The 18448-nt window shown below is 46.5% G+C and overlaps 3 protein-coding genes across 10 annotated transcripts in view; all 3 read right to left on the bottom strand.

The window, feature by feature from the left end:
- LOC133484589 (protocadherin alpha-C2-like) overlaps window positions 1-18448 on the bottom strand; it is a 285315-nt gene that overhangs the window by 241307 nt on the left and 25560 nt on the right. The window contains exon 1 of one of the 8 annotated variants that reach the window (XM_061787435.1): window positions 14232-16763. The exons of 4 other annotated variants lie outside the window; for them this stretch is intronic. In XM_061787435.1, the coding sequence (XP_061643419.1) occupies window positions 14232-16577 (2346 nt within the window). In that variant the 5' untranslated portion in view covers window positions 16578-16763. Of the gene's footprint in view, window positions 1-4431; window positions 8617-14231; window positions 16764-18448 lie in introns of those variants that run through there. 3 more of the 8 variants (XM_061787421.1, XM_061787437.1, XM_061787425.1) reach the window with 3 other exon arrangements.
- On the bottom strand, window positions 212-3257 carry LOC133484602 (protocadherin gamma-A11-like). The gene has a single exon (XM_061787451.1). It carries the CDS (start codon window positions 2109-2111, stop codon window positions 354-356), a length of 1758 nt encoding a protein of 585 aa, XP_061643435.1. The 5' UTR covers window positions 2112-3257; the 3' UTR covers window positions 212-353.
- On the bottom strand, window positions 9731-13370 carry LOC133485248 (protocadherin alpha-8-like). The gene is made up of 2 exons (XM_061788670.1): window positions 10676-13370; window positions 9731-10450 (listed from the first exon to the last, which is right to left on the bottom strand). Exons 1-2 carry the CDS (start codon window positions 13019-13021, stop codon window positions 10298-10300), a joined length of 2499 nt encoding a protein of 832 aa, XP_061644654.1. The 5' UTR covers window positions 13022-13370; the 3' UTR covers window positions 9731-10297.

The following is an 18448-nucleotide window of genomic DNA, read 5'->3' as shown; positions in this document are numbered from 1 at the left end:
GACCAAAAGCAGCGAGACCGAGCCCAAAGTCAGTGCCAGATAAAAAGTCACCCGGTCTTCGCGTTCGTCCGTTTCGGCCGCGCTTCCCGCGTGGTCGGAAGCCGCGAAAGCCTCTTTGGGCTCCGCCAGTTTGACGGTCACGGTAGCCGTCGCCGAGAGCGAAACGTCGCCGTTGTCTTTGACCAGTACGAGCAGTCGATGCTCGGCCTCGTCCGTCTCCGTGAACGGGCGAAGTGTTCTGATCTGGCCCGTATAGCGGTCCAAAGAAAAGAGAGCGCGCTCGCCGAGCGGCCGCAGCGAAAACAGTAACCAGCCGTTATATCCCGTATCGGCGTCGTAGGCTCGGACTTTAGTCACCGAGTCTCCCGCTTTGGCATTGCGGGGAATCTCCTCGCGCCTCGGGCGGAACCGTTGGAGCTGAGCGGATACAGGATGACCGGAGCGTTGTCGTTCTGATCCAGAATGAACACCTTCACTGTCACGTTGCCGCTCAGCGGAGGACTTCCGCCGTCGGTGGCCGACACCTGGAACTGGAAGCTTTTCAGCGTCTCAAAGTCAAAACTCTTCAGCGCCGATATGTCGCCGTTCTCAGGGTTGATGCTTAAAAATGTTGACATGTCCACTTGACTTCCTTGTCCTCTCTTAATGTGATACGTCAGCGCTGCGTTTTCATTCAGGTCTTTATCGAATGCGGTGACGGAAAAGATGGAGTTCCCCGGCACGTTATTTTCCGGCAAATAAAGTTGGATTGGATCGTGCGAGAATGTTGGAATATTATCGTTAACGTCTGACACGTCCACGTGCAGAATTTGAAAAGTGGACAGAGGAGGTTGACCGCAGTCTGTCGCTGTGATTGTGATGTCATAATCCGACACTAATTCTCGATCCAGTCTGTCTTTCAGAACCAACGAGTACATGTTATCCTGAAAGGAAGGTTTTAGTTCGAATGGGACATTTTGTGAAAGACTACATATGACTTTGCCGTTCAGTCCGACGTCTTTGTCTGTGACGCTTATAAGAGAAACGACAGTCCCAGGTTTGGAATCTTCCGCTACGGTTTTTGACAAAGATGTCACGTCGATTTCGGGCTGGTTGTCGTTTTCGTCAACGATTTTAATGATCACCCTGCAATCGGTTGTCGTAGGAGGGTGTCCTTTATCGGTAGCATGGACGTCTAATTTGTAAACGTCAACCTTCTCAAAATCAATTTGACCTTTTACTCTTATTTCACCCGTGTTTTTATCCAAACTGAACATTTCATAGATTTCAGAGTCAAGTTCTCCACCAAAATAATATTCAACTTCGCCGTTTAATCCTTCGTCCGGGTCAGTTGCTTCCACCTTGATAACGCTTGTGCCCAATTTGACATTTTCCGACAAAGTGATGGAATGCAACTCTTGTTTAAATGTCGGGTGGTTATCATTAGCGTCAAGCACGATAACGGTGACATTAAGACTTCCAGATCTTGGTGGATTTCCACCGTCAAATGCAGTGAGAACAAGTCTGTGCTCAGCGTGTTTTTCTCGGTCTAAAGACTTTTGTATGACTAAAAAGGGTATCTTGTCATCTCCTATCTCTCGAATTTGTAAATTAAAATATTCATTTGTGTTTAATTTGTACGCACGCACCGTATTGACAACACCATCTGGATCATGTGCGATTGGTAATTGGAAGTGTTTTCCAATAGGCGTAGACTCTGAGATTTCAAAAATCTTCTCTACCTCTTGAAAAGTGGGCGAATTGTCATTAATATCTAAAATTTCTACGCCCACGTGATGTATTTCCATGGGATTCTCTGCGACTAATTTCAGCCTCACTAAACACGGCGAGACGCCCTCACAGAGCTCCTCTCGGTCGACGCTTTTCCGCACAAAGAGAACGCCATTGTTTGCATTTACCTCAAACTGAGCCCCCTCTGAGCCTGAAACAATGCGAAAACGTCTCTCCGCCAACGAGCCCACGTCCAGTCCCAGATCCCTGGCCACGTTTCCCACCACGGTTCCCACTTTGACTTCCTCCGCGATGGAATATTTGATCTGTGCTGCAACCTGCTCCAAACAAACCAATATGACGCAGAGACAGAGTCCTCGCCTTTGTCCTGCTGCTCCCATCCTCCCAGCTTGGATTACAGCACTCGAGTCCTAATTCCACAGAAGATTGAAACCTCCAAACGGACACAATATGTATCTTGAATTCATCCCAAAACCGAAGGCAAAACAGGAATGAAACGACAGCAACATCCGTCTCTCGTGAAGGTTCCGTCTCCTCTGATGACTTGAACAAAACCATTCCAGAAGGGGCAGGACCACCGAATGCTCATCCCAGGAAACTGGGATGACATTGCCACCTAGTGGTGATAATTCCTTAGCACATGGAGAGTATTCACAGGACTAAAGTGTATCAGATTGATTGTACATTGCTTTCACACAGTTATTGTCCAACAAAATATAGTTACTTTCGCTTCATACGCTAAATGTATATGACAAAATGCAAGGAGAGAAGTATGCTGGGATGTACATAGATACGGTATGCAGTTCTTTACTTGTTTGGTCATGAGGAAAGTTCACCTGCTCAGCCGCTATACGCACAAGGATTGAGAAAAGGTCAAAGACAAATGGTAACGTTGCCAGTTGACAAATGGGAAAGAGTTAACCCCAATCGACTTCCATGTTCCGATTGTGTCCTTTTTTAAAGTTTTCAATTGTATCATTTGTGAGTTGTTGTTTTTGCTTTCTGTTGGTATGTCAGTGTTTCCCCCTCGCATGTTACAGTATTGGTCAGATATGACGGAGCCCTGCCAGTGTTTCATGTTGAACTTCATTGTTGTCATGAAGAAGTCGATGGGTGTCTGGAGTTGTCGTTTTCTTGTAGTTTTGTGCTTTCGTTGCTGCTACTTTTTGCATTGTTATTGACTTCATGTGGATCCACCTGTCACCACTTTTAACACAACACACAGCAGTCGAATCGCAACATATTATGATCAGTGCAACTACTTTGAGAGATTCACAGCAGCAGCAACAGATCGGCATACACCGTACCCCTTGAAAACATTGAAAACAGTCTTTAGCTCCACAGATGGCACAGCTGACAGGGACGCGTGTAGAATGCTATGCTTGTTAATTGTTATTATCAATGTGAACTTTAACAATAAGCAAACATCATAGTCGCAAAGAGCTCGTCATCAAGATGATCTTCAGAAGTCGGCACTACTGACACAAGTGGGAACATATGTAACGTAACGTGTATCACAATATGTTTTCCTCAACTCCAAGGTCTTAAATAAATTGAAGTTAGTCCAAGGCAACGAAAATTCTCCCGAATGTTAAGATGTCAACATGGTTGTTCTCAACAGACAAAAGTTTCACCTGGATCAAATTCCGCCTGTGCACCCAAGTCATTGGGTTGTACACAGGACTTGACATGAACTTTTTTGCTCACCGGCCACTGTGGCGAGTGGTTTCCCAGAGTTCCTAGCCACTCAGCAAGTGAAGTAGATTGAAGAAAGTATATTGTCAACCCTTTTAAATGTATTTACCCCCTTTGCACAACCAAGCTAGGACGACACAGATTTTTAACGGGACAAGACCACCAGTCATATCAGAAAGGAAGACATTTCGATGCCTGTCTTGTTTCTCAAAGTTTGTAGTGAATAGCGATGTAGTCTCATCTTGTTTGGTGCGAGCCAGTAGATCTTTTGTGTACATGTGCAAGCAACGATTTACAGCAAGTCCACTTGGAAAAACCTGTCATCATATGAGTTTTTGTATCGCCATGATTTTATTGAGCACTGCAACTACACACACATTACATCATATAAAAATAGTAAAGTCTGTTGGGCCATATGAAATTGAATTTAAAATGGGCCACTCGTAAAATAGGCCTGGTTTATTGTGTCGGATGCAGATTGAGAAAACTAGACTTAAATATATTGCCGAGGAAGATGACGCTGGAATTCCCAGCATGCTGAGCAGCTTTGTCAATAGTTGACTTATTGATTGACTTTAATGTTGATGTTAGCTGTTAATTATTCCCTAGCATTAGTTTAGGACCTTATGTGTGTTTCCCCCGCCCTGTTTAGTTGAATATTGTTCACTAACTGCTGGTTTACCAAGCACCATGAGTTTTATTTTGTGATTAATGACCTGCCTCGATGTCCCTCACTTGTGCAGTCTCGTGGGTAATGCATGTCATTGCCCTTTGAAATGAAGAATATCATCATCAAAACCACAATGCGTCTAGGTCGCCTGCACGACACATGCCACAGTTCACATCAAACGACACCTGCCAAAGTGGCTAGTGGCTAGCAATCTTCCTAGCCACTGCTGAAATTCACCGGCATTTGGCTAATTGGCCAGTGTTTACGTGAAGCTCTGCCGATAACATACAAGAAACATCAGAGAAGATAGTAAAACAGTTTTTTTTCTGTCTTACCTCCCCTGCGGCCGCGCGTCTGGCGTCGGGTAGAACTAGTGTGTTGGCGTGGCTGCCCGGGGCAACGGTGGAAGCAACACTCATTCTGGGTCCAACTAACATGTAGCGTTTGTCTCCCGATCTGTACTGGATGCTGTGACACAGCGTGCCGTCGTAATGAGCGTCTTGTAGATATTTGGAAGTGTACTCTGAGGATTTGGAGCAGCGCATGGCGATCAGCACCACCACGCTGATGACCAAAAGCAGAGAGACCGAGCCCAAAGTCAGCGCCAGATAAAAAGTCACCTGGTCCTCGCGCTCGTCCGCTTCGGCCGCGCTTCCCGCGTGGTCGGAAGCCGCGAAAGCCTCTTTGGGCTCCGCCAGTTTGACGGTCACGGTAGCCGTCGCCGAGAGCGAAACGTCGCCGTTGTCTTTGACCAGTACGAGCAGTCGATGCTCGGCCTCGTCCGTCTCCGTGAACGGGCGAAGTGTTCTGATCTGGCCCGTATAGCGATCCAAAGAAAAGAGAGCGCGCTCGCCGAGCGGCCGCAGCGAAAACAGTAACCAGCCGTTATATCCCGTATCGGCGTCGTAGGCTCGGACTTTAGTCACCGAGTCTCCCGCTTTGGCATTGCGGGGAATCTCCTCGGCGCCTCGGGCGGAACCGTTGGAGCTGAGCGGATACAGGATGACCGGAGCGTTGTCGTTCCGATCCAGAATGAACACCTTCACCGTCACGTTGCCGCTCAGCGGAGGACTTCCGCCGTCGGTGGCCGACACCTGGAACTGGAAGCTTTTCAGCGTCTCAAAGTCAAAACTCTTCAGCGCCGATATGTCGCCGTTCTCAGGGTTGATGCTTAAAAATGTTGACATGTCCACTTGACTTCCTTGTCCTCTCTTAATGTGATACGTCAGCGCTGCGTTTTCATTCAGGTCTTTATCGAATGCGGTGACGGAAAAAATGGAGTTCCCTGGCACGTTATTTTCCGGCAAATAAAGTTGGATTGGATCGTGCGAGAATGTTGGAATATTATCGTTAACGTCTGACACGTCCACGTGCAGAATTTGAAAAGTGGACAGAGGAGGTTGACCGCAGTCTGTCGCTGTGATTGTGATGTCATAATCCGACACTAATTCTCGATCCAGTCTGTCTTTCAGAACCAACGAGTACATGTTATCCTGAAAGGAAGGTTTTAGTTCGAATGGGACATTTTGTGAAAGACTACATATGACTTTGCCGTTCAGTCCGACGTCTTTGTCTGTGATGCTTATAAGAGAAACGACAGTCCCAGGTTTGGAATCTTCCGCTACGGTTTTTGACAAAGAAGTCACCTCGATTTCGGGCCGGTTGTCATTTTCGTCAACGATTTTAATGATCACCCTGCAATGGGTTGTCGAAGGAGGTTGTCCTTTGTCTGTAGCATGGACGTCTAATTTGTAAATGTCAACCTTCTCAAAATCAATTTGGCCTTTGACTCTTATTTCACCCGTGTTTTTATCCAAACTAAACATTTCATAGATTTCAGAGTCAAGTTCTCCACGAAAATAATATTCAACTTCGCCGTTTAATCCTTCGTCCGGGTCAGTTGCTTCCACCTTGATAACGCTTGTGCCCAATTTGACATTTTCAGACACAGTGATGGAATGCAACTCTTGTTTAAATGTCGGGTGGTTATCATTTGCGTCAAGCACGATAACGGTGACATTAAGACTTCCAGATCTTGGTGGATTTCCACCGTCAACTGCAGTGAGAACAAGTCTGTGCTCAGCGTGTTTTTCTCGGTCTAGAGACTTTTGTATGACTAAAAAGGGTATCTTGTCATCTCCCATCTCTCGAATTTGTAAATTAAAATATTCGTTTGGGTTTAATTTGTATGCACGCACCGTATTGACAACACCATCTGGATCATGTGCGATTGGTAATTGGAAGCGTTTTCCAGGCAGAGTGGTCTCTGGGATTTCAAAAATCTTCTCTACCTCTTGAAAAGTGGGCGAATTGTCATTTATATCCAAAATTTCTACACCCACGTGATGTATTTCCATGGGATTCTCTGCGACTAATTTCAGCCTCACTAAACACGGCGAGACGCCCTCACAGAGCTCCTCTCGGTCGACGCTTTTCCGCACAAAGAGAACGCCATTGTTTGCATTTACCTCAAACTGAGCCCCCTCTGAGCCTGAAACAATGCGAAAACGTCTCTCCGCCAACGAGCCCACGTCCAGTCCCAGATCCCTGGCCACGTTTCCCACCACGGTTCCCACTTTGACTTCCTCCGCGATGGAATATTTGATCTGTGCTGCAACCTGCTCCAAACAAACCAATATGACGCAGACACAGAGTCCTCGCCTTTGTCCTGCTGCTCCCATCCTCCCCGCTTGGATTACAGCACTCGAGTCCTAATTCCACAGAAGATTGAAACCTCCAAACGGACACAATATGGATCTTGAATTCATCCCAAAACCGAAGGCAAAACAGGAATGAAACGACAGCCACATCCGTCTCTCGTGAAGGTTCCGTCTCCTCTGATGACTTGAACAAAACCATTCCAGAAGGGGCAGGACCACCGAATGCTCATCTCTGTATACTGGGATGACATTGCCACCTAGTGGTGATAATTCCTTAGCACATGGAGAGTATTAACAGGACTCAAAAAAGTGTATCAGATTGAGTGTACATTGCTTTCACACATTTATTGTCCAACAAAATATAGTTACTTTCGCTTCATACGCTAAATGTATATGACAAAATGCAAGGAGAGAAGTATGCTGGGATGTACATAGATACGCTATGCAGTTCTTTACTTGTTTGGTCATGAGGAAAGTTCACCTGCTCAGCCGCGATACGCACAAGGATTGAAAAAAGGTCAAAGACAAATGGTAACGTTGCCAGTTGACAAATGGGAAAGAGTTAACCCCAATCGACTTCCATGTTCCGATTGTGTCCTTTTTTAAAGTTTTCAATTGTATCATTTGTGAGTTGTTGTTTTTGCTTTCTGTTGGTATGTCAGTGTTTCCCCCTCGCATGTTACAGTGTTGGTCAGATATGACGGAGCCCTGGCAGTGTTTAATGTTGAACTTCATTGTTGTCATGAAGAAGTCGAAAGGTGTCTGGAGTTGTAGTTTTGTGCTTTCGTTGCTGCTACTTTTTGCATTGTTATTGACTTCATGTGGATCCACCTGTCACCACTTTTAGCACGACACACAGCAGTCCAATCACAACATATTATGATCAGTGCAACTACTTTGAGAGATTGACAGCAGTAGCAATAGATCGGCATACACCGTACCTCTTGAAAACATTGAAAACAGTCTTTAACTCCACAGATGGCACAGCTGACAGGAACGAGTGTAGAATGCTCTGCTTGTTAATTGTTATTATCAATGTGAACTTTAACAATAAGCAAACATCATAGTCGCAAAGAGCTCGTCATCAAGATGATCTTCAGAAGTCGCCACTACTGACACAAGTGGGAACATATGTAACGTACCGTGTATCACAATATGTTTTCCTCAACTACAAGGTCTTATATAAATTGAAGTTAGTCCAAGACACGACACGCCTTCCCATGAGGAAGCAGAGTCTGGGTTCTCTGAGGCGAGCTCTCCTATCTCTGGGGTTGTGGTCAAAAGCTCCTCGGAGGCAAGGCCCCGGGGCTGGATGAGATTCGCACGGAGTTCCTAAAGGCTCTGGATGTTGTGGGGCTGTCCCGGTTGACACGCCTCTGCCACATCGCGTGGACAATGGGGAACAGTGCTTCTGGATTGGCAGACTGGGTTAGTGGTCCCCCTTTTTAAGAAGGGGGACCGGAGGGTGTGTTCCAACTACAGGGGGATCACACTCATCAGCCTCCCTGGTAAGATCTATTTAGGGGTGCTGGAGATGAGGGTCCGTCGGGAAGTCGACTCTCAGATTCAGAAGGAGCAGAGTGGTTTTTGTCCTGGCCGTGGAACAGTGGACCAGCTCTACACCCTCGGCAGGGTCCTCGAGGGTGCGTGGGAGTTCGCCCAACCAGTCTACATGTGTTTTGTGGACTTGGAGAAGGCGTTCGACCATGTCCCTCAGGGAGTCCTGTGGAGGGTGCTTCGGGAGTATGGGGTACCGAACCCCCTGATACGGGCTGTTCGGTCCTTGTACGACCGGAGTCTGAGTTTGGTCCGCATATCTGGTAGTAAGTCGGACTCGTTCCCGGTGATGGTTGGACTCCGCCAAGGCTGCCCTTTCTCACCGATTCTGTTCCGAACTTTAATGGACAGAATTAGGCGCAGCCGAGGCGTAGAGGTGGTCCGTTTGGGTGGCCTCAGTATGGCATCTCTGCTTTTTGCAGATGATGTTGTTCTGTTGGCTTCATCAAGCCGCGATCTCCAACTCTCACTGGAGCAGTTCGCAGCTGAGTGTGAAGCGGCTGGGATGAGAATCAGCACCTCCAAATCTGAGACCGTGGTCCTCAGTCGGAAAAGGGTGGTGTGCCCTCTCCGCGTCGGGGATGAGATCCTGCCCCAAGTGGAAGAGTTCAAGTATCTTGGGGTCTTGTTCACGAGTGAGGGAAGAATGGAACGGGAGATCGACAGGCGGATCGGTGCGGCGTCTGCAGTGATGCAGACTTTGTATCGGTCCATTGTGGTAAAGAAGGAGCTAAGCCGAAAGGCGTCGCTCTCGATTTACCTGTCGATCTACGTTCCTACCCTCACCTATGGTCACGAGCTGTGGGTCGTGACCGAAAGAACGAGATCCCGGATACAAGCGGCCGAAATGAGTTTCCTCCGCAGGGTGTCCGGGCTCTCCCTTAGAGATAGGGTGAGAAGCTTGGTCATCCGGGAGGATCTTCAGAGTAGAGTTGCTGCTCCTCCACATCGAGAGGAGCCAGATGAGGTGGCTGGCGCATCTGATCCGGATGCCTCCCGGACGCCTCCCCAGTCAGGTGTTCTGGGCACGTCCCACCGGGAGGAGACCCCGGAGACAACCCAGGACACTACGTCCTTCGGCTGGCCTGGGAACCCCTCGGGATCCCCTGGAAGAGCTGGATAAAGTGGCTGGGAAGAGGGAAGTCTGGGCGTCCCTGCTAAAGCTACTGCCCCCGCGACCCGACCCGGATAAGCGGTAGAAAATGGATGGATGGATAGATAGATTGTCCAAGACAACAAAAATTCTCCATTAATGTTAAGATGTCAACATGGTTGTTCTCAACAGACAAAAGTTTAACGTGGATCAAATTCCACCTGTGCACCCAAGTCATTGGGTTGTACATAGGGCTTGACATGAACTTTTTTGCTCAGCGGCCACTGTGGCGAGTTGTTTCCCAGAGTTCTTTGCCACTCAGCAAGTGAAATACATTGAAGAAAGTAAATTGTCAACCCTTTTAAATGTATTTATCCCCTTTGCACAACCAAGCAAGGACTACACACATTTTTAACGGGACAAGACCACCAGTCATATCAGAAAGGAAGACATTTTGATGCATGTCTTGCTTCTCAAAGTTTGTAGTGAATAGCGATGTAGTCTCATCTTGTTTGGTGCGAGCCAGTAGATCTTTTGTGTACATGTGCAAGCAACGATTTACAGCAAGTCCACTTGGAAAAACCTGTCATCATATGAGTTTTTGTATCGCCATAATTTTATTGAGCACTGCAAACACACACACACGTTACATCAAATCAAAATGGTAAAGTCTGGCGGGCCATATGAAATTTTATTTAAACTGGTCCACTCGTAAAATAGGCCTGGTTTATATTGTCGGATGCAGATTGAGAAAACTAGACTTAAATATATTGTATTGTCGAGGAAGATGACGCTGGAATTCCCAGCATGCTGAGCAGCTTTGTGTCAAAAGTTGACTTATTGATTGACTTTAAAGTTGATGTTTGATGTGAATTATTCCCTAGCATTAGTTTAGGACCTTATGTGTGTTTCCCCCGCCCTGTTTAGTTTAATATTGTTCATTAACTGCTGGTTTATCAAGCACCATGAGTTTCCTTTTGTGATTAATGACCTGCCTCGTTGTCTCTCACTTGTGCAGTCTAGTGGGTAATCCATGTCATTGCCCTTTGAAATGAAGAATATCATTATCAAAACCACAATGCCTCTAGGTTGCCTCCATGACACATGCCGTAGTTCATATCAAACTACACCTGCCAAAGTGGCTAGTGCAAGAGGCAATCTTGAAATTCACCAGCATTTGGCTAATTGGCCAGTGTTTACGTGAAGCTCTGCCGATAACATACAAGAAACATCAGAAACGATAGTAAAACAGTTTTTTTTCTGTCTTACCTCCCCTGCGGCCGCGCGTCTGGCGTCGGGCAGAACCAGCGTGCCGGCGTGGCTGCCCGGGGCGCCGGCGGAAGCAACACTCATTCTGGGTCCGACTAACATGTAGCGTTTGTCTCCCGATCTGTACTGGATGCTGTGACACAGCGTGCCGTCGTAATGAGCGTCTTGGAGATATTTGGAAGTGTACTCTGCGGATTTGGAGCAGCGCATGGCGATCAGCACCACCACGCTGATGACCAAAAGCAGCGAGACCGAGCCCAAAGTCAGCGCCAGATAAAAAGTCACCCGGTCCTCGCGCTCGTCCTCTTCGGCCGCGCTTCCCGCGTGGTCGGAAGCCGCGAAAGCCTCTTTGGGCTCCGCCAGTTTGACGGTCACGGTAGCCGTCGCCGAGAGCGAAACGTCGCCGTTGTCTTTGACCAGTACGAGCAGTCGATGCTCGGCCTCGTCCGTCTCCGTGAACGGGCGAAGTGTTCTGATCTGGCCCGTATAGCGGTCCAAAGAAAAGAGAGCGCGCTCGCCGAGCGGCCGCAGCGAAAACAGTAACCAGCCGTTATATCCCGTATCGGCGTCGTAGGCTCGGACTTTAGTCACCGAGTCTCCCGCTTTGGCATTGCGGGGAATCTCCTCGACGCCTCGGGCGGAACCGTTGGAGCTGAGCGGATACAGGATGACCGGAGCGTTGTCGTTCTGATCCAGAATGAACACCTTCACTGTCACGTTGCCGCTCAGCGGAGGACTTCCGTCGTCGGTGGCCGACACCTGGAACTGGAAGCTTTTCAGCGCCTCAAAGTCAAAACTCTTCAGCGCCGATATGTCGCCGTTCTCAGGGTTGATGCTTAAAAATGTTGACATGTCCACTTGACTTCCTTGTCCTCTCTTAATGTGATACGTCAGCGCTGCGTTTTCATTCAGGTCTTTATCGAATGCGGTGACGGAAAAAATGGAGTTCCCTGGCACGTTATTTTCCGGCAAATAAAGTTGGATTGGATCGTGCGAGAATGTTGGAATATTATCGTTAACGTCTGACACGACCACGTGCAGAATTTGAAAAGTGGACAGAGGAGGTTGACCGCAGTCTGTCGCTGTGATTGTGATGTCATAATCCGACACTAATTCTCGATCCAGTCTGTCTTTCAGAACCAACGAGTACATGTTATCCTGAAAGGAAGGTTTTAGTTCGAATGGGACATTTTGTGAAAGACTACATATGACTTTGCCGTTCAGTCCGACGTCTTTGTCTGTGATGCTTATAAGAGAAACGACAGTCCCAGGTTTGGAATCTTCCGCTACGGTTTTTGACAAAGATGTCACGTCGATTTCGGGCCGGTTGTCATTTTCGTCAACGATTTTAATGATCACCCTGCAATCGGTTGTCAAAGGAGGTTGTCCTTTGTCTGTAGCATGGACGTCTAATTTGTAAATGTCAACCTTCTCAAAATCAATTTGACCTTTGACTCTTATTTCACCCGTGTTTTTATCCAAACTAAACATTTCATAGATTTCAGAGTCAAGTTCTCCACCAAAATAATATTCAACTTCGCCGTTTAATCCTTCGTCCGGGTCAGTTGCTTCCACCTTGATAACGCTTGTGCCCAATTTGACATTTTCAGATAAAGTGATGGAATGCAACTCTTGTTTAAATGTCGGGTGGTTATCATTAGCGTCAAGCACGATAACGGTGACATTAAGACTTCCAGATCTTGGTGGATTTCCACCGTCAACTGCAGTGAGAACAAGTCTGTGCTCAGCATGTTTTTCTCGGTCTAAAGACTTTTGTATGACTAAAAAGGGTATCTTGTCATCTCCTATCTCTCGAATTTGTAAATTAAAGTATTCGTTTGGGTTTAATTTGTACGCACGCACCGTATTGACAACACCATCTGGATCATGTGCGATTGGTAATTGGAAGCGTTTTCCAGCAGTTATGGATTCATATATTTCTAAACTCTTCTCTAGCTCTTGAAAAGTGGGCGAATTGTCATTAATATCCAAAATTTCTACGCCCACGTGATGTATTTCCATGGGATTCTCTGCGACTAATTTCAGCCTCACTAAACACGGCGAGACGCCCTCACAGAGCTCCTCTCGGTCGACGCTTTTCCGCACAAAGAGAACGCCATTGTTTGCATTTACCTCAAACTGAGCCCCCTCTGAGCCTGAAACAATGCGAAAACGTCTCTCCGCCAACGAGCCCACGTCCAGTCCCAGATCCCTGGCCACGTTTCCCACCACGGTTCCCACTTTGACTTCCTCCGCGATGGAATATTTGATCTGTGCTGCAACCTGCTCCAAACAAACCAATATGACGCAGAGACAGAGTCCTCGCCTTTGTCCTGCTGCTCCCATCCTCCCAGCTTGGATTACAGCACTCGAGTCCTAATTCCACAGAAGATTGAAACCTCCAAACGGACACAATATGTATCTTGAATTCATCCCAAAACCTAAGGCAAAACAGGAATGAAACGACAGCAACATCCGTCTCTCGTGAAGGTTCCGTCTCCTCTGATGACTTGAACAAAACCATTCCAGAAGGGGCAGGACCACCGAATGCTCATCCCAGGAAACTGGGATGACATTGCCACCTAGTGGTGATAATTCCTTAGCACATGGAGAGTATTTACAGGACTCAAAAATGTGTATCAGATTGATTGTACATTGCTTTCAGACATTTATTGTCCAACAAAATAAAGTTACTTTCTCTTCATAAGCTCAATGTATATGACAAAATGCAAGGAGGGAAGTATGCTGGGATGGACATAGATACGCTATGCAGTTCTTTACTTGTTTGGTCATAAGGAAAGTTCACCTGCTCAGCCGCTATACGCACAAGGATTGAGAAAAGGTCAAAGACAAATGGTAACGTTGCCAGTTGACAAATGGGAAAGAGTTAACCCCAATCTACTTCCATGTTCCTATTGTGTCCTTTTTTTTAAGTTTTCAATTGTATCATTTGTGAGTTGCTGTTTTTGCTTTCTGTGGGTATTTCAGCCGTGTAATGCAGCATGGTTGACATGATGATTTGGAGAAAGTTGATATATTGTGTGTCCAGGAGACCAGGTGGAAAGGCAGTAAGGCTGTAAGTTTAGGGGCAGGGTTGAAATGATTTGACCATGGTGTAGATGGGAAGAGAAATGGAGTCGGGGTTATTTTAAAAGAAGAGTTGGCTAAGAATGTCTTGGAGGTGAAAAGAGTATCAGATCGAGTGATGAGGCTGAAACTTGAAATTGAGGGTGTTATGTGGAATGTGATTAATGGCTCTGCCCCACAGGTAGGATGTGACAGGTAGGATGTGCAGTCTAGTGGGTAATGCATGTCATTGCCCTTTGAAATGAAGAATATCATCATCAAAACCACAATGTCTCAAGGTCGTCTGCATGACACATGCCGTACTTCACATCAAACTACACTTGCCAAAGTGGCTAGTGGCTAGCAATCTTACTAGCCACTGCTGAAATTCACCGGCATTTGGCTAATTGGCCAGTGTTTACGTGAAGCTCTGCCGATAACATACAAGAAACATCAGAGAAGATAGTAAAACAGTTTTTTTCTGTCTTACCTCCCCTGCGGCCGCGTGTCTGGCATCGGGCAGAACCAGCGTGTTGGCGTGGCTGCCCGGGGCGACGGTGGAAGCAACACTCATTCTGGGTCCAACTAACATGTAGCGTTTGTCTCCCGATCTGTACTGGATGCTGTGACACAGCGTGCCGTCATAATGAGCGTCTTGTAGATATTTGGAAGTGTACTCTGCGGATTTGGAGCAGCGCATGGCGATCAGCACCACCACGGCGATGACCAAAAGCAGAGAAACCGAGCCCAAAGTCAGCGCCAGATAAAAAGTCACCCGGTACTCGCTCTCATCCTCCACGGCCGCGCTTCCCGCGTGGTCGGAAGCCGCGAAAGCCTCTTTGGGCTCCGCCAGTTTGACGGTCAGGGTAGCCGTCGCCGAGAGCGAAACGTCGCCGTTGTCTTTGACCAGTACGAGCAGTCGATGCTCGGCCTCGTCCGTCTCCGTGAACGGGCGCAGTGTTCTGATCTGGCCCGTATAGCGGTCCAAAGAAAAGAGAGCGCGCTCGCCGAGCGGCCGCAGCGAAAACAGTAACCAGCCGTTATATCCCGTATCGGCGTCGTAGGCTCGGACTTTAGTCACCGAGTCTCCCGCTTTGGCATTGCGGGGAATCTCCTCCGCACCTTGTGCAGAACCGTTGGAGCTGAGCGGATACAGGATGACCGGAGCGTTGTCGTTCCGATCCAGAATGAACACCTTCACCGTCACGTTGCCGCTCAGCGGAGGACTTCCGCCGTCGGTGGCCGACACCTGGAACTGGAAGCTTTTCAGCGCCTCAAAGTCAAAACTCTTCAGCGCCGATATGTCGCCGTTCTCAGGGTTGATGCTTAAAAATGTTGACATGTCCACTTGACTTCCTTGTCCTCTCTTAATGTGATACGTCAGCGCTGCGTTTTCATTCAGGTCTTTATCGAATGCGGTGACGGAAAAAATGGAGTTCCCCGGCACGTTATTTTCCGGCAAATAAAGTTGGATTGGGTCGTGCGAGAATGTTGGAATATTATCGTTAACGTCTGACACGTCCACGTGCAGAATTTGAAAAGTGGACAGAGGAGGTTGACCGCAGTCTGTCGCTGTGATTGTGATGTCATAATCCGACACTAATTCTCGATCCAGTCTGTCTTTCAGAACCAACGAGTACATGTTATCCTGAAAGGAAGGTTTTAGTTCGAATGGGACATTTTGTGAAAGACTACATATGACTTTGCCGTTCAGTCCGACGTCTTTGTCTGTGATGCTTATTAGAGAAACGACAGTCCCAGGTTTGGAATCTTCCGCTACGGTTTTTGACAAAGATGTCACGTCGATTTCGGGCTGGTTGTCGTTTTCGTCAACGATTTTAATGATCACCCTGCAATCGGTTGTCAAAGGAGGTTGTCCTTTGTCTGTAGCATGGACGTCTAATTTGTAAACGTCAACCTTCTCAAAATCAATTTGACCTTTCACTCTTATGTCACCCGTGTTTTTATCCAAACTAAACATTTCATACATTTCAGAGTCAAGTTCTCCACCAAAATAATATTCAACTTCCCCGTTTAATCCTTCGTCCTGGTCAGTTGCTTCCACCTTGATTACGCTTGTTCCTATTTTCACATTTTCAGATAAAGTTACGGAATATACTTCTTGCATAAATTGTGGAGCATTATCATTAGAGTCAAGCACGATAACGGTGACATTAAGACTTCCAGATCTTGGTGGATTTCCACCGTCAACTGCAGTGAGAACAAGTCTGTGCTCAGCCTGTTTTTCTCGGTCTAGAGATTTTTGTATGACTAAAAAAGGTATCTTATCATCGCCTCGCTCTCGAATTTGTATATTAAAATATTCATGAGTGTTTAATTTGTATGCACGCACAGTATTCACGACAACATCTGGATCATGTGCGATTGGTAATTGGAAGCGTTTTCCAGCAGTTATGGATTCAGATATTTCAAAAATCTTCTCTTTCTCTTGAAAAGTGGGCGAATTGTCATTAATATCTAAAATTTCTACGCCCACGTGATGTATTTCCATGGGATTCTCTGCGACTAATTTCAGCCTCACTAAACACGGCGAGACGCCCTCACAGAGCTCCTCTCGGTCGACGCTTTTCCGCACAAAGAGAACGCCATTGTTTGCATTTACCTCAAACTGAGCCCCCTCTGAGCCTGAAACAATGCGAAAACGTCTCTCCGCCAACGAGCCCACGTCCAGTCCCAGATCCCTGGCCACGTTTCCCACCACGGTTCCCACTTTGACTTCCTCCGCGATGGAATATTTGATCTGTGCTGCAACCTGCTCCAAACAAACCAATATGACGCAGAGACAGAGTCCTCGCCTTTGTCCTGCTGCTCCCATCCTCCCCGCTTGGATTACAGCACTCGAGTCCTAATTCCACAGAAGATTGAAACCTCCAAATGGACACAATATGTATCTTGAATTCATCCCAAAACCTAAGGCAAAACAGGAACGAAACGACAGCAACATCCGTCTCTCGTGAAGGTTCCGTCTCCTCTGATGACTTGAACAAAACCATTCCAGAAGGGGCAGGACCACCGAATGCTCATCTCTGTATACTGGGATGACATTGCCACCTAGTGGTGATAATTCCTTAGCACATGGAGAGTATTAACATGACTCAAAAATGTGTATCAGATTGAGTGTACATTGCTTTCACACATTTATTGTCCAACAAAATATAGTTAATTACGCTTCACACGCTAAATGAAAATGACAAAATGCAAGGAGAGAAGTATGCTGGGATGTACATAGATACGCTAAGCAGTTCTTTACTTGTTTGGTCATGAGGAAAGTTCACCTGCTCAGCCGCTATACGCACAAGGATTGAGAAAAGGTCAAAGACAAATGGTAACGTTGCCAGTTGACAAATGGGAAAGAGTTAACTCCAATCGACTTCCATGTTCCGATTGTGTCCTTTTTTAAAGTTTTCAATTGTATCATTTGTGAGTTGTTGTTTTTGCTTTCTGTTGGTATGTCAGCCCTGTGCTGTTCCTCCAGTGTTTTCCCTCGTGTTTTCCCCTCGCATGTTACAGTATTGGTCAGATATGACGGAGCCCTGGCAGTGTTTCATGTTGAACTTCATTGTTGTCATGAAGAAGTCGATGGGTGTGTGGAGTTGTCGTTTTCTTGTAGTTTTGTGCTTTCGTTACTGCTACTTTTTGCATTGTTATTGACTTCATGTGGATCCACCAGTCACCACTTTTAACACAACACGCAGCAGTCCAATCGCAACATATTATGATCAGTGCAACTACTTTGAGAGATTCACAGCAGCAGCAACAGATCGGCATACACCGTACTTCTTGAAAACATTGAAAAAAGTCTTTAGCTCCACAGATGGCACAGCTGACAGGGACGAGTGTAGAATAAAATGCTTGTTAATTGTTATTATCAATGTGAACTTTAACAATAAGCAAACATCATAGTCGCAAAGAGCTCGTCATCAAGATGATCTTCAGAAGTCGGCACTACTGACACAAGTGGGAACATATGTAACGTAACGTGTATCACAATATGTTTTCCTCAACTACAAGGTCTTAAATAAACTGAAGTTCGTCCAAGGCAACAGAAATTCTCCGCTAATGTTAAGATGTCAACATGGTTGTTCTCAACAGACAAAAGTTTAACGTGGATCAAATTCCGCCTGTGCACCCAAGTCATTGGGTTGTACACAGGACTTGACATGAACTTTTTTGCTCACCGGCCACTGTGGCGAGTGGTTTCCCAGAGTTCCTAGCCACTCAGCAAGTGAAGTAGATTGAAGAAAGTAGATTGTCAACCCTTTTAAATGTATTTATCCCCTTTTCAGAACCAAGCTAGGACTACACACATTTTTAACGGGACAAGAACCACCAGTCATATCAGAAAGGAAGACATTTCGATGCCTGTCTTGTTTCTCAAAGTTTGTAGTGAATAGCGATGTAGTCTCATCTTGTTTGGTGCGAGCCAGTAGATCTTTTGTGTACATGTGCAAGCAACGATTTACAGCAAGTCCACTTGGAAAAACCTGTCATCATATGAGTTTTTGTATCGCCATGATTTTATTGAGCACTGCAACTACACACACGTTACATCATATAAAAATAGTAAAGTCTGGCGGGCCATATGAAATTTAGTTTAAAATGGGCCACTCGTAAAATAGTCCTGGTTTATTATGTCGGATGCAGATTGAGAAAACTAGAATGAAATATATTTTCGAGGAAGATGAC

This window comes from Phyllopteryx taeniolatus, chromosome 10 (assembly GCF_024500385.1).
Source record: "Phyllopteryx taeniolatus isolate TA_2022b chromosome 10, UOR_Ptae_1.2, whole genome shotgun sequence".
NCBI classification, from domain to species: Eukaryota; Metazoa; Chordata; class Actinopteri; order Syngnathiformes; family Syngnathidae; genus Phyllopteryx; species Phyllopteryx taeniolatus.
This window is presented reverse-complemented; position numbering and strand designations above follow the sequence as displayed.

Coding starts and splice junctions, on each gene's coding strand:
- LOC133484602 (XM_061787451.1), bottom strand. CDS start 2,111: ATGGGAGCAGCAGGACAAAGGCGAGGACTCTGTCTCTGCGTCATATTG.
- LOC133485248 (XM_061788670.1), bottom strand. CDS start 13,021: ATGGGAGCAGCAGGACAAAGGCGAGGACTCTGTCTCTGCGTCATATTG. Junction 10,451..10,675: donor GACGCGCGGCCGCAGGGGAG/GTAAGACAGAAA, acceptor TTCATTTCAAAG/GGCAATGACATGGATTACCC.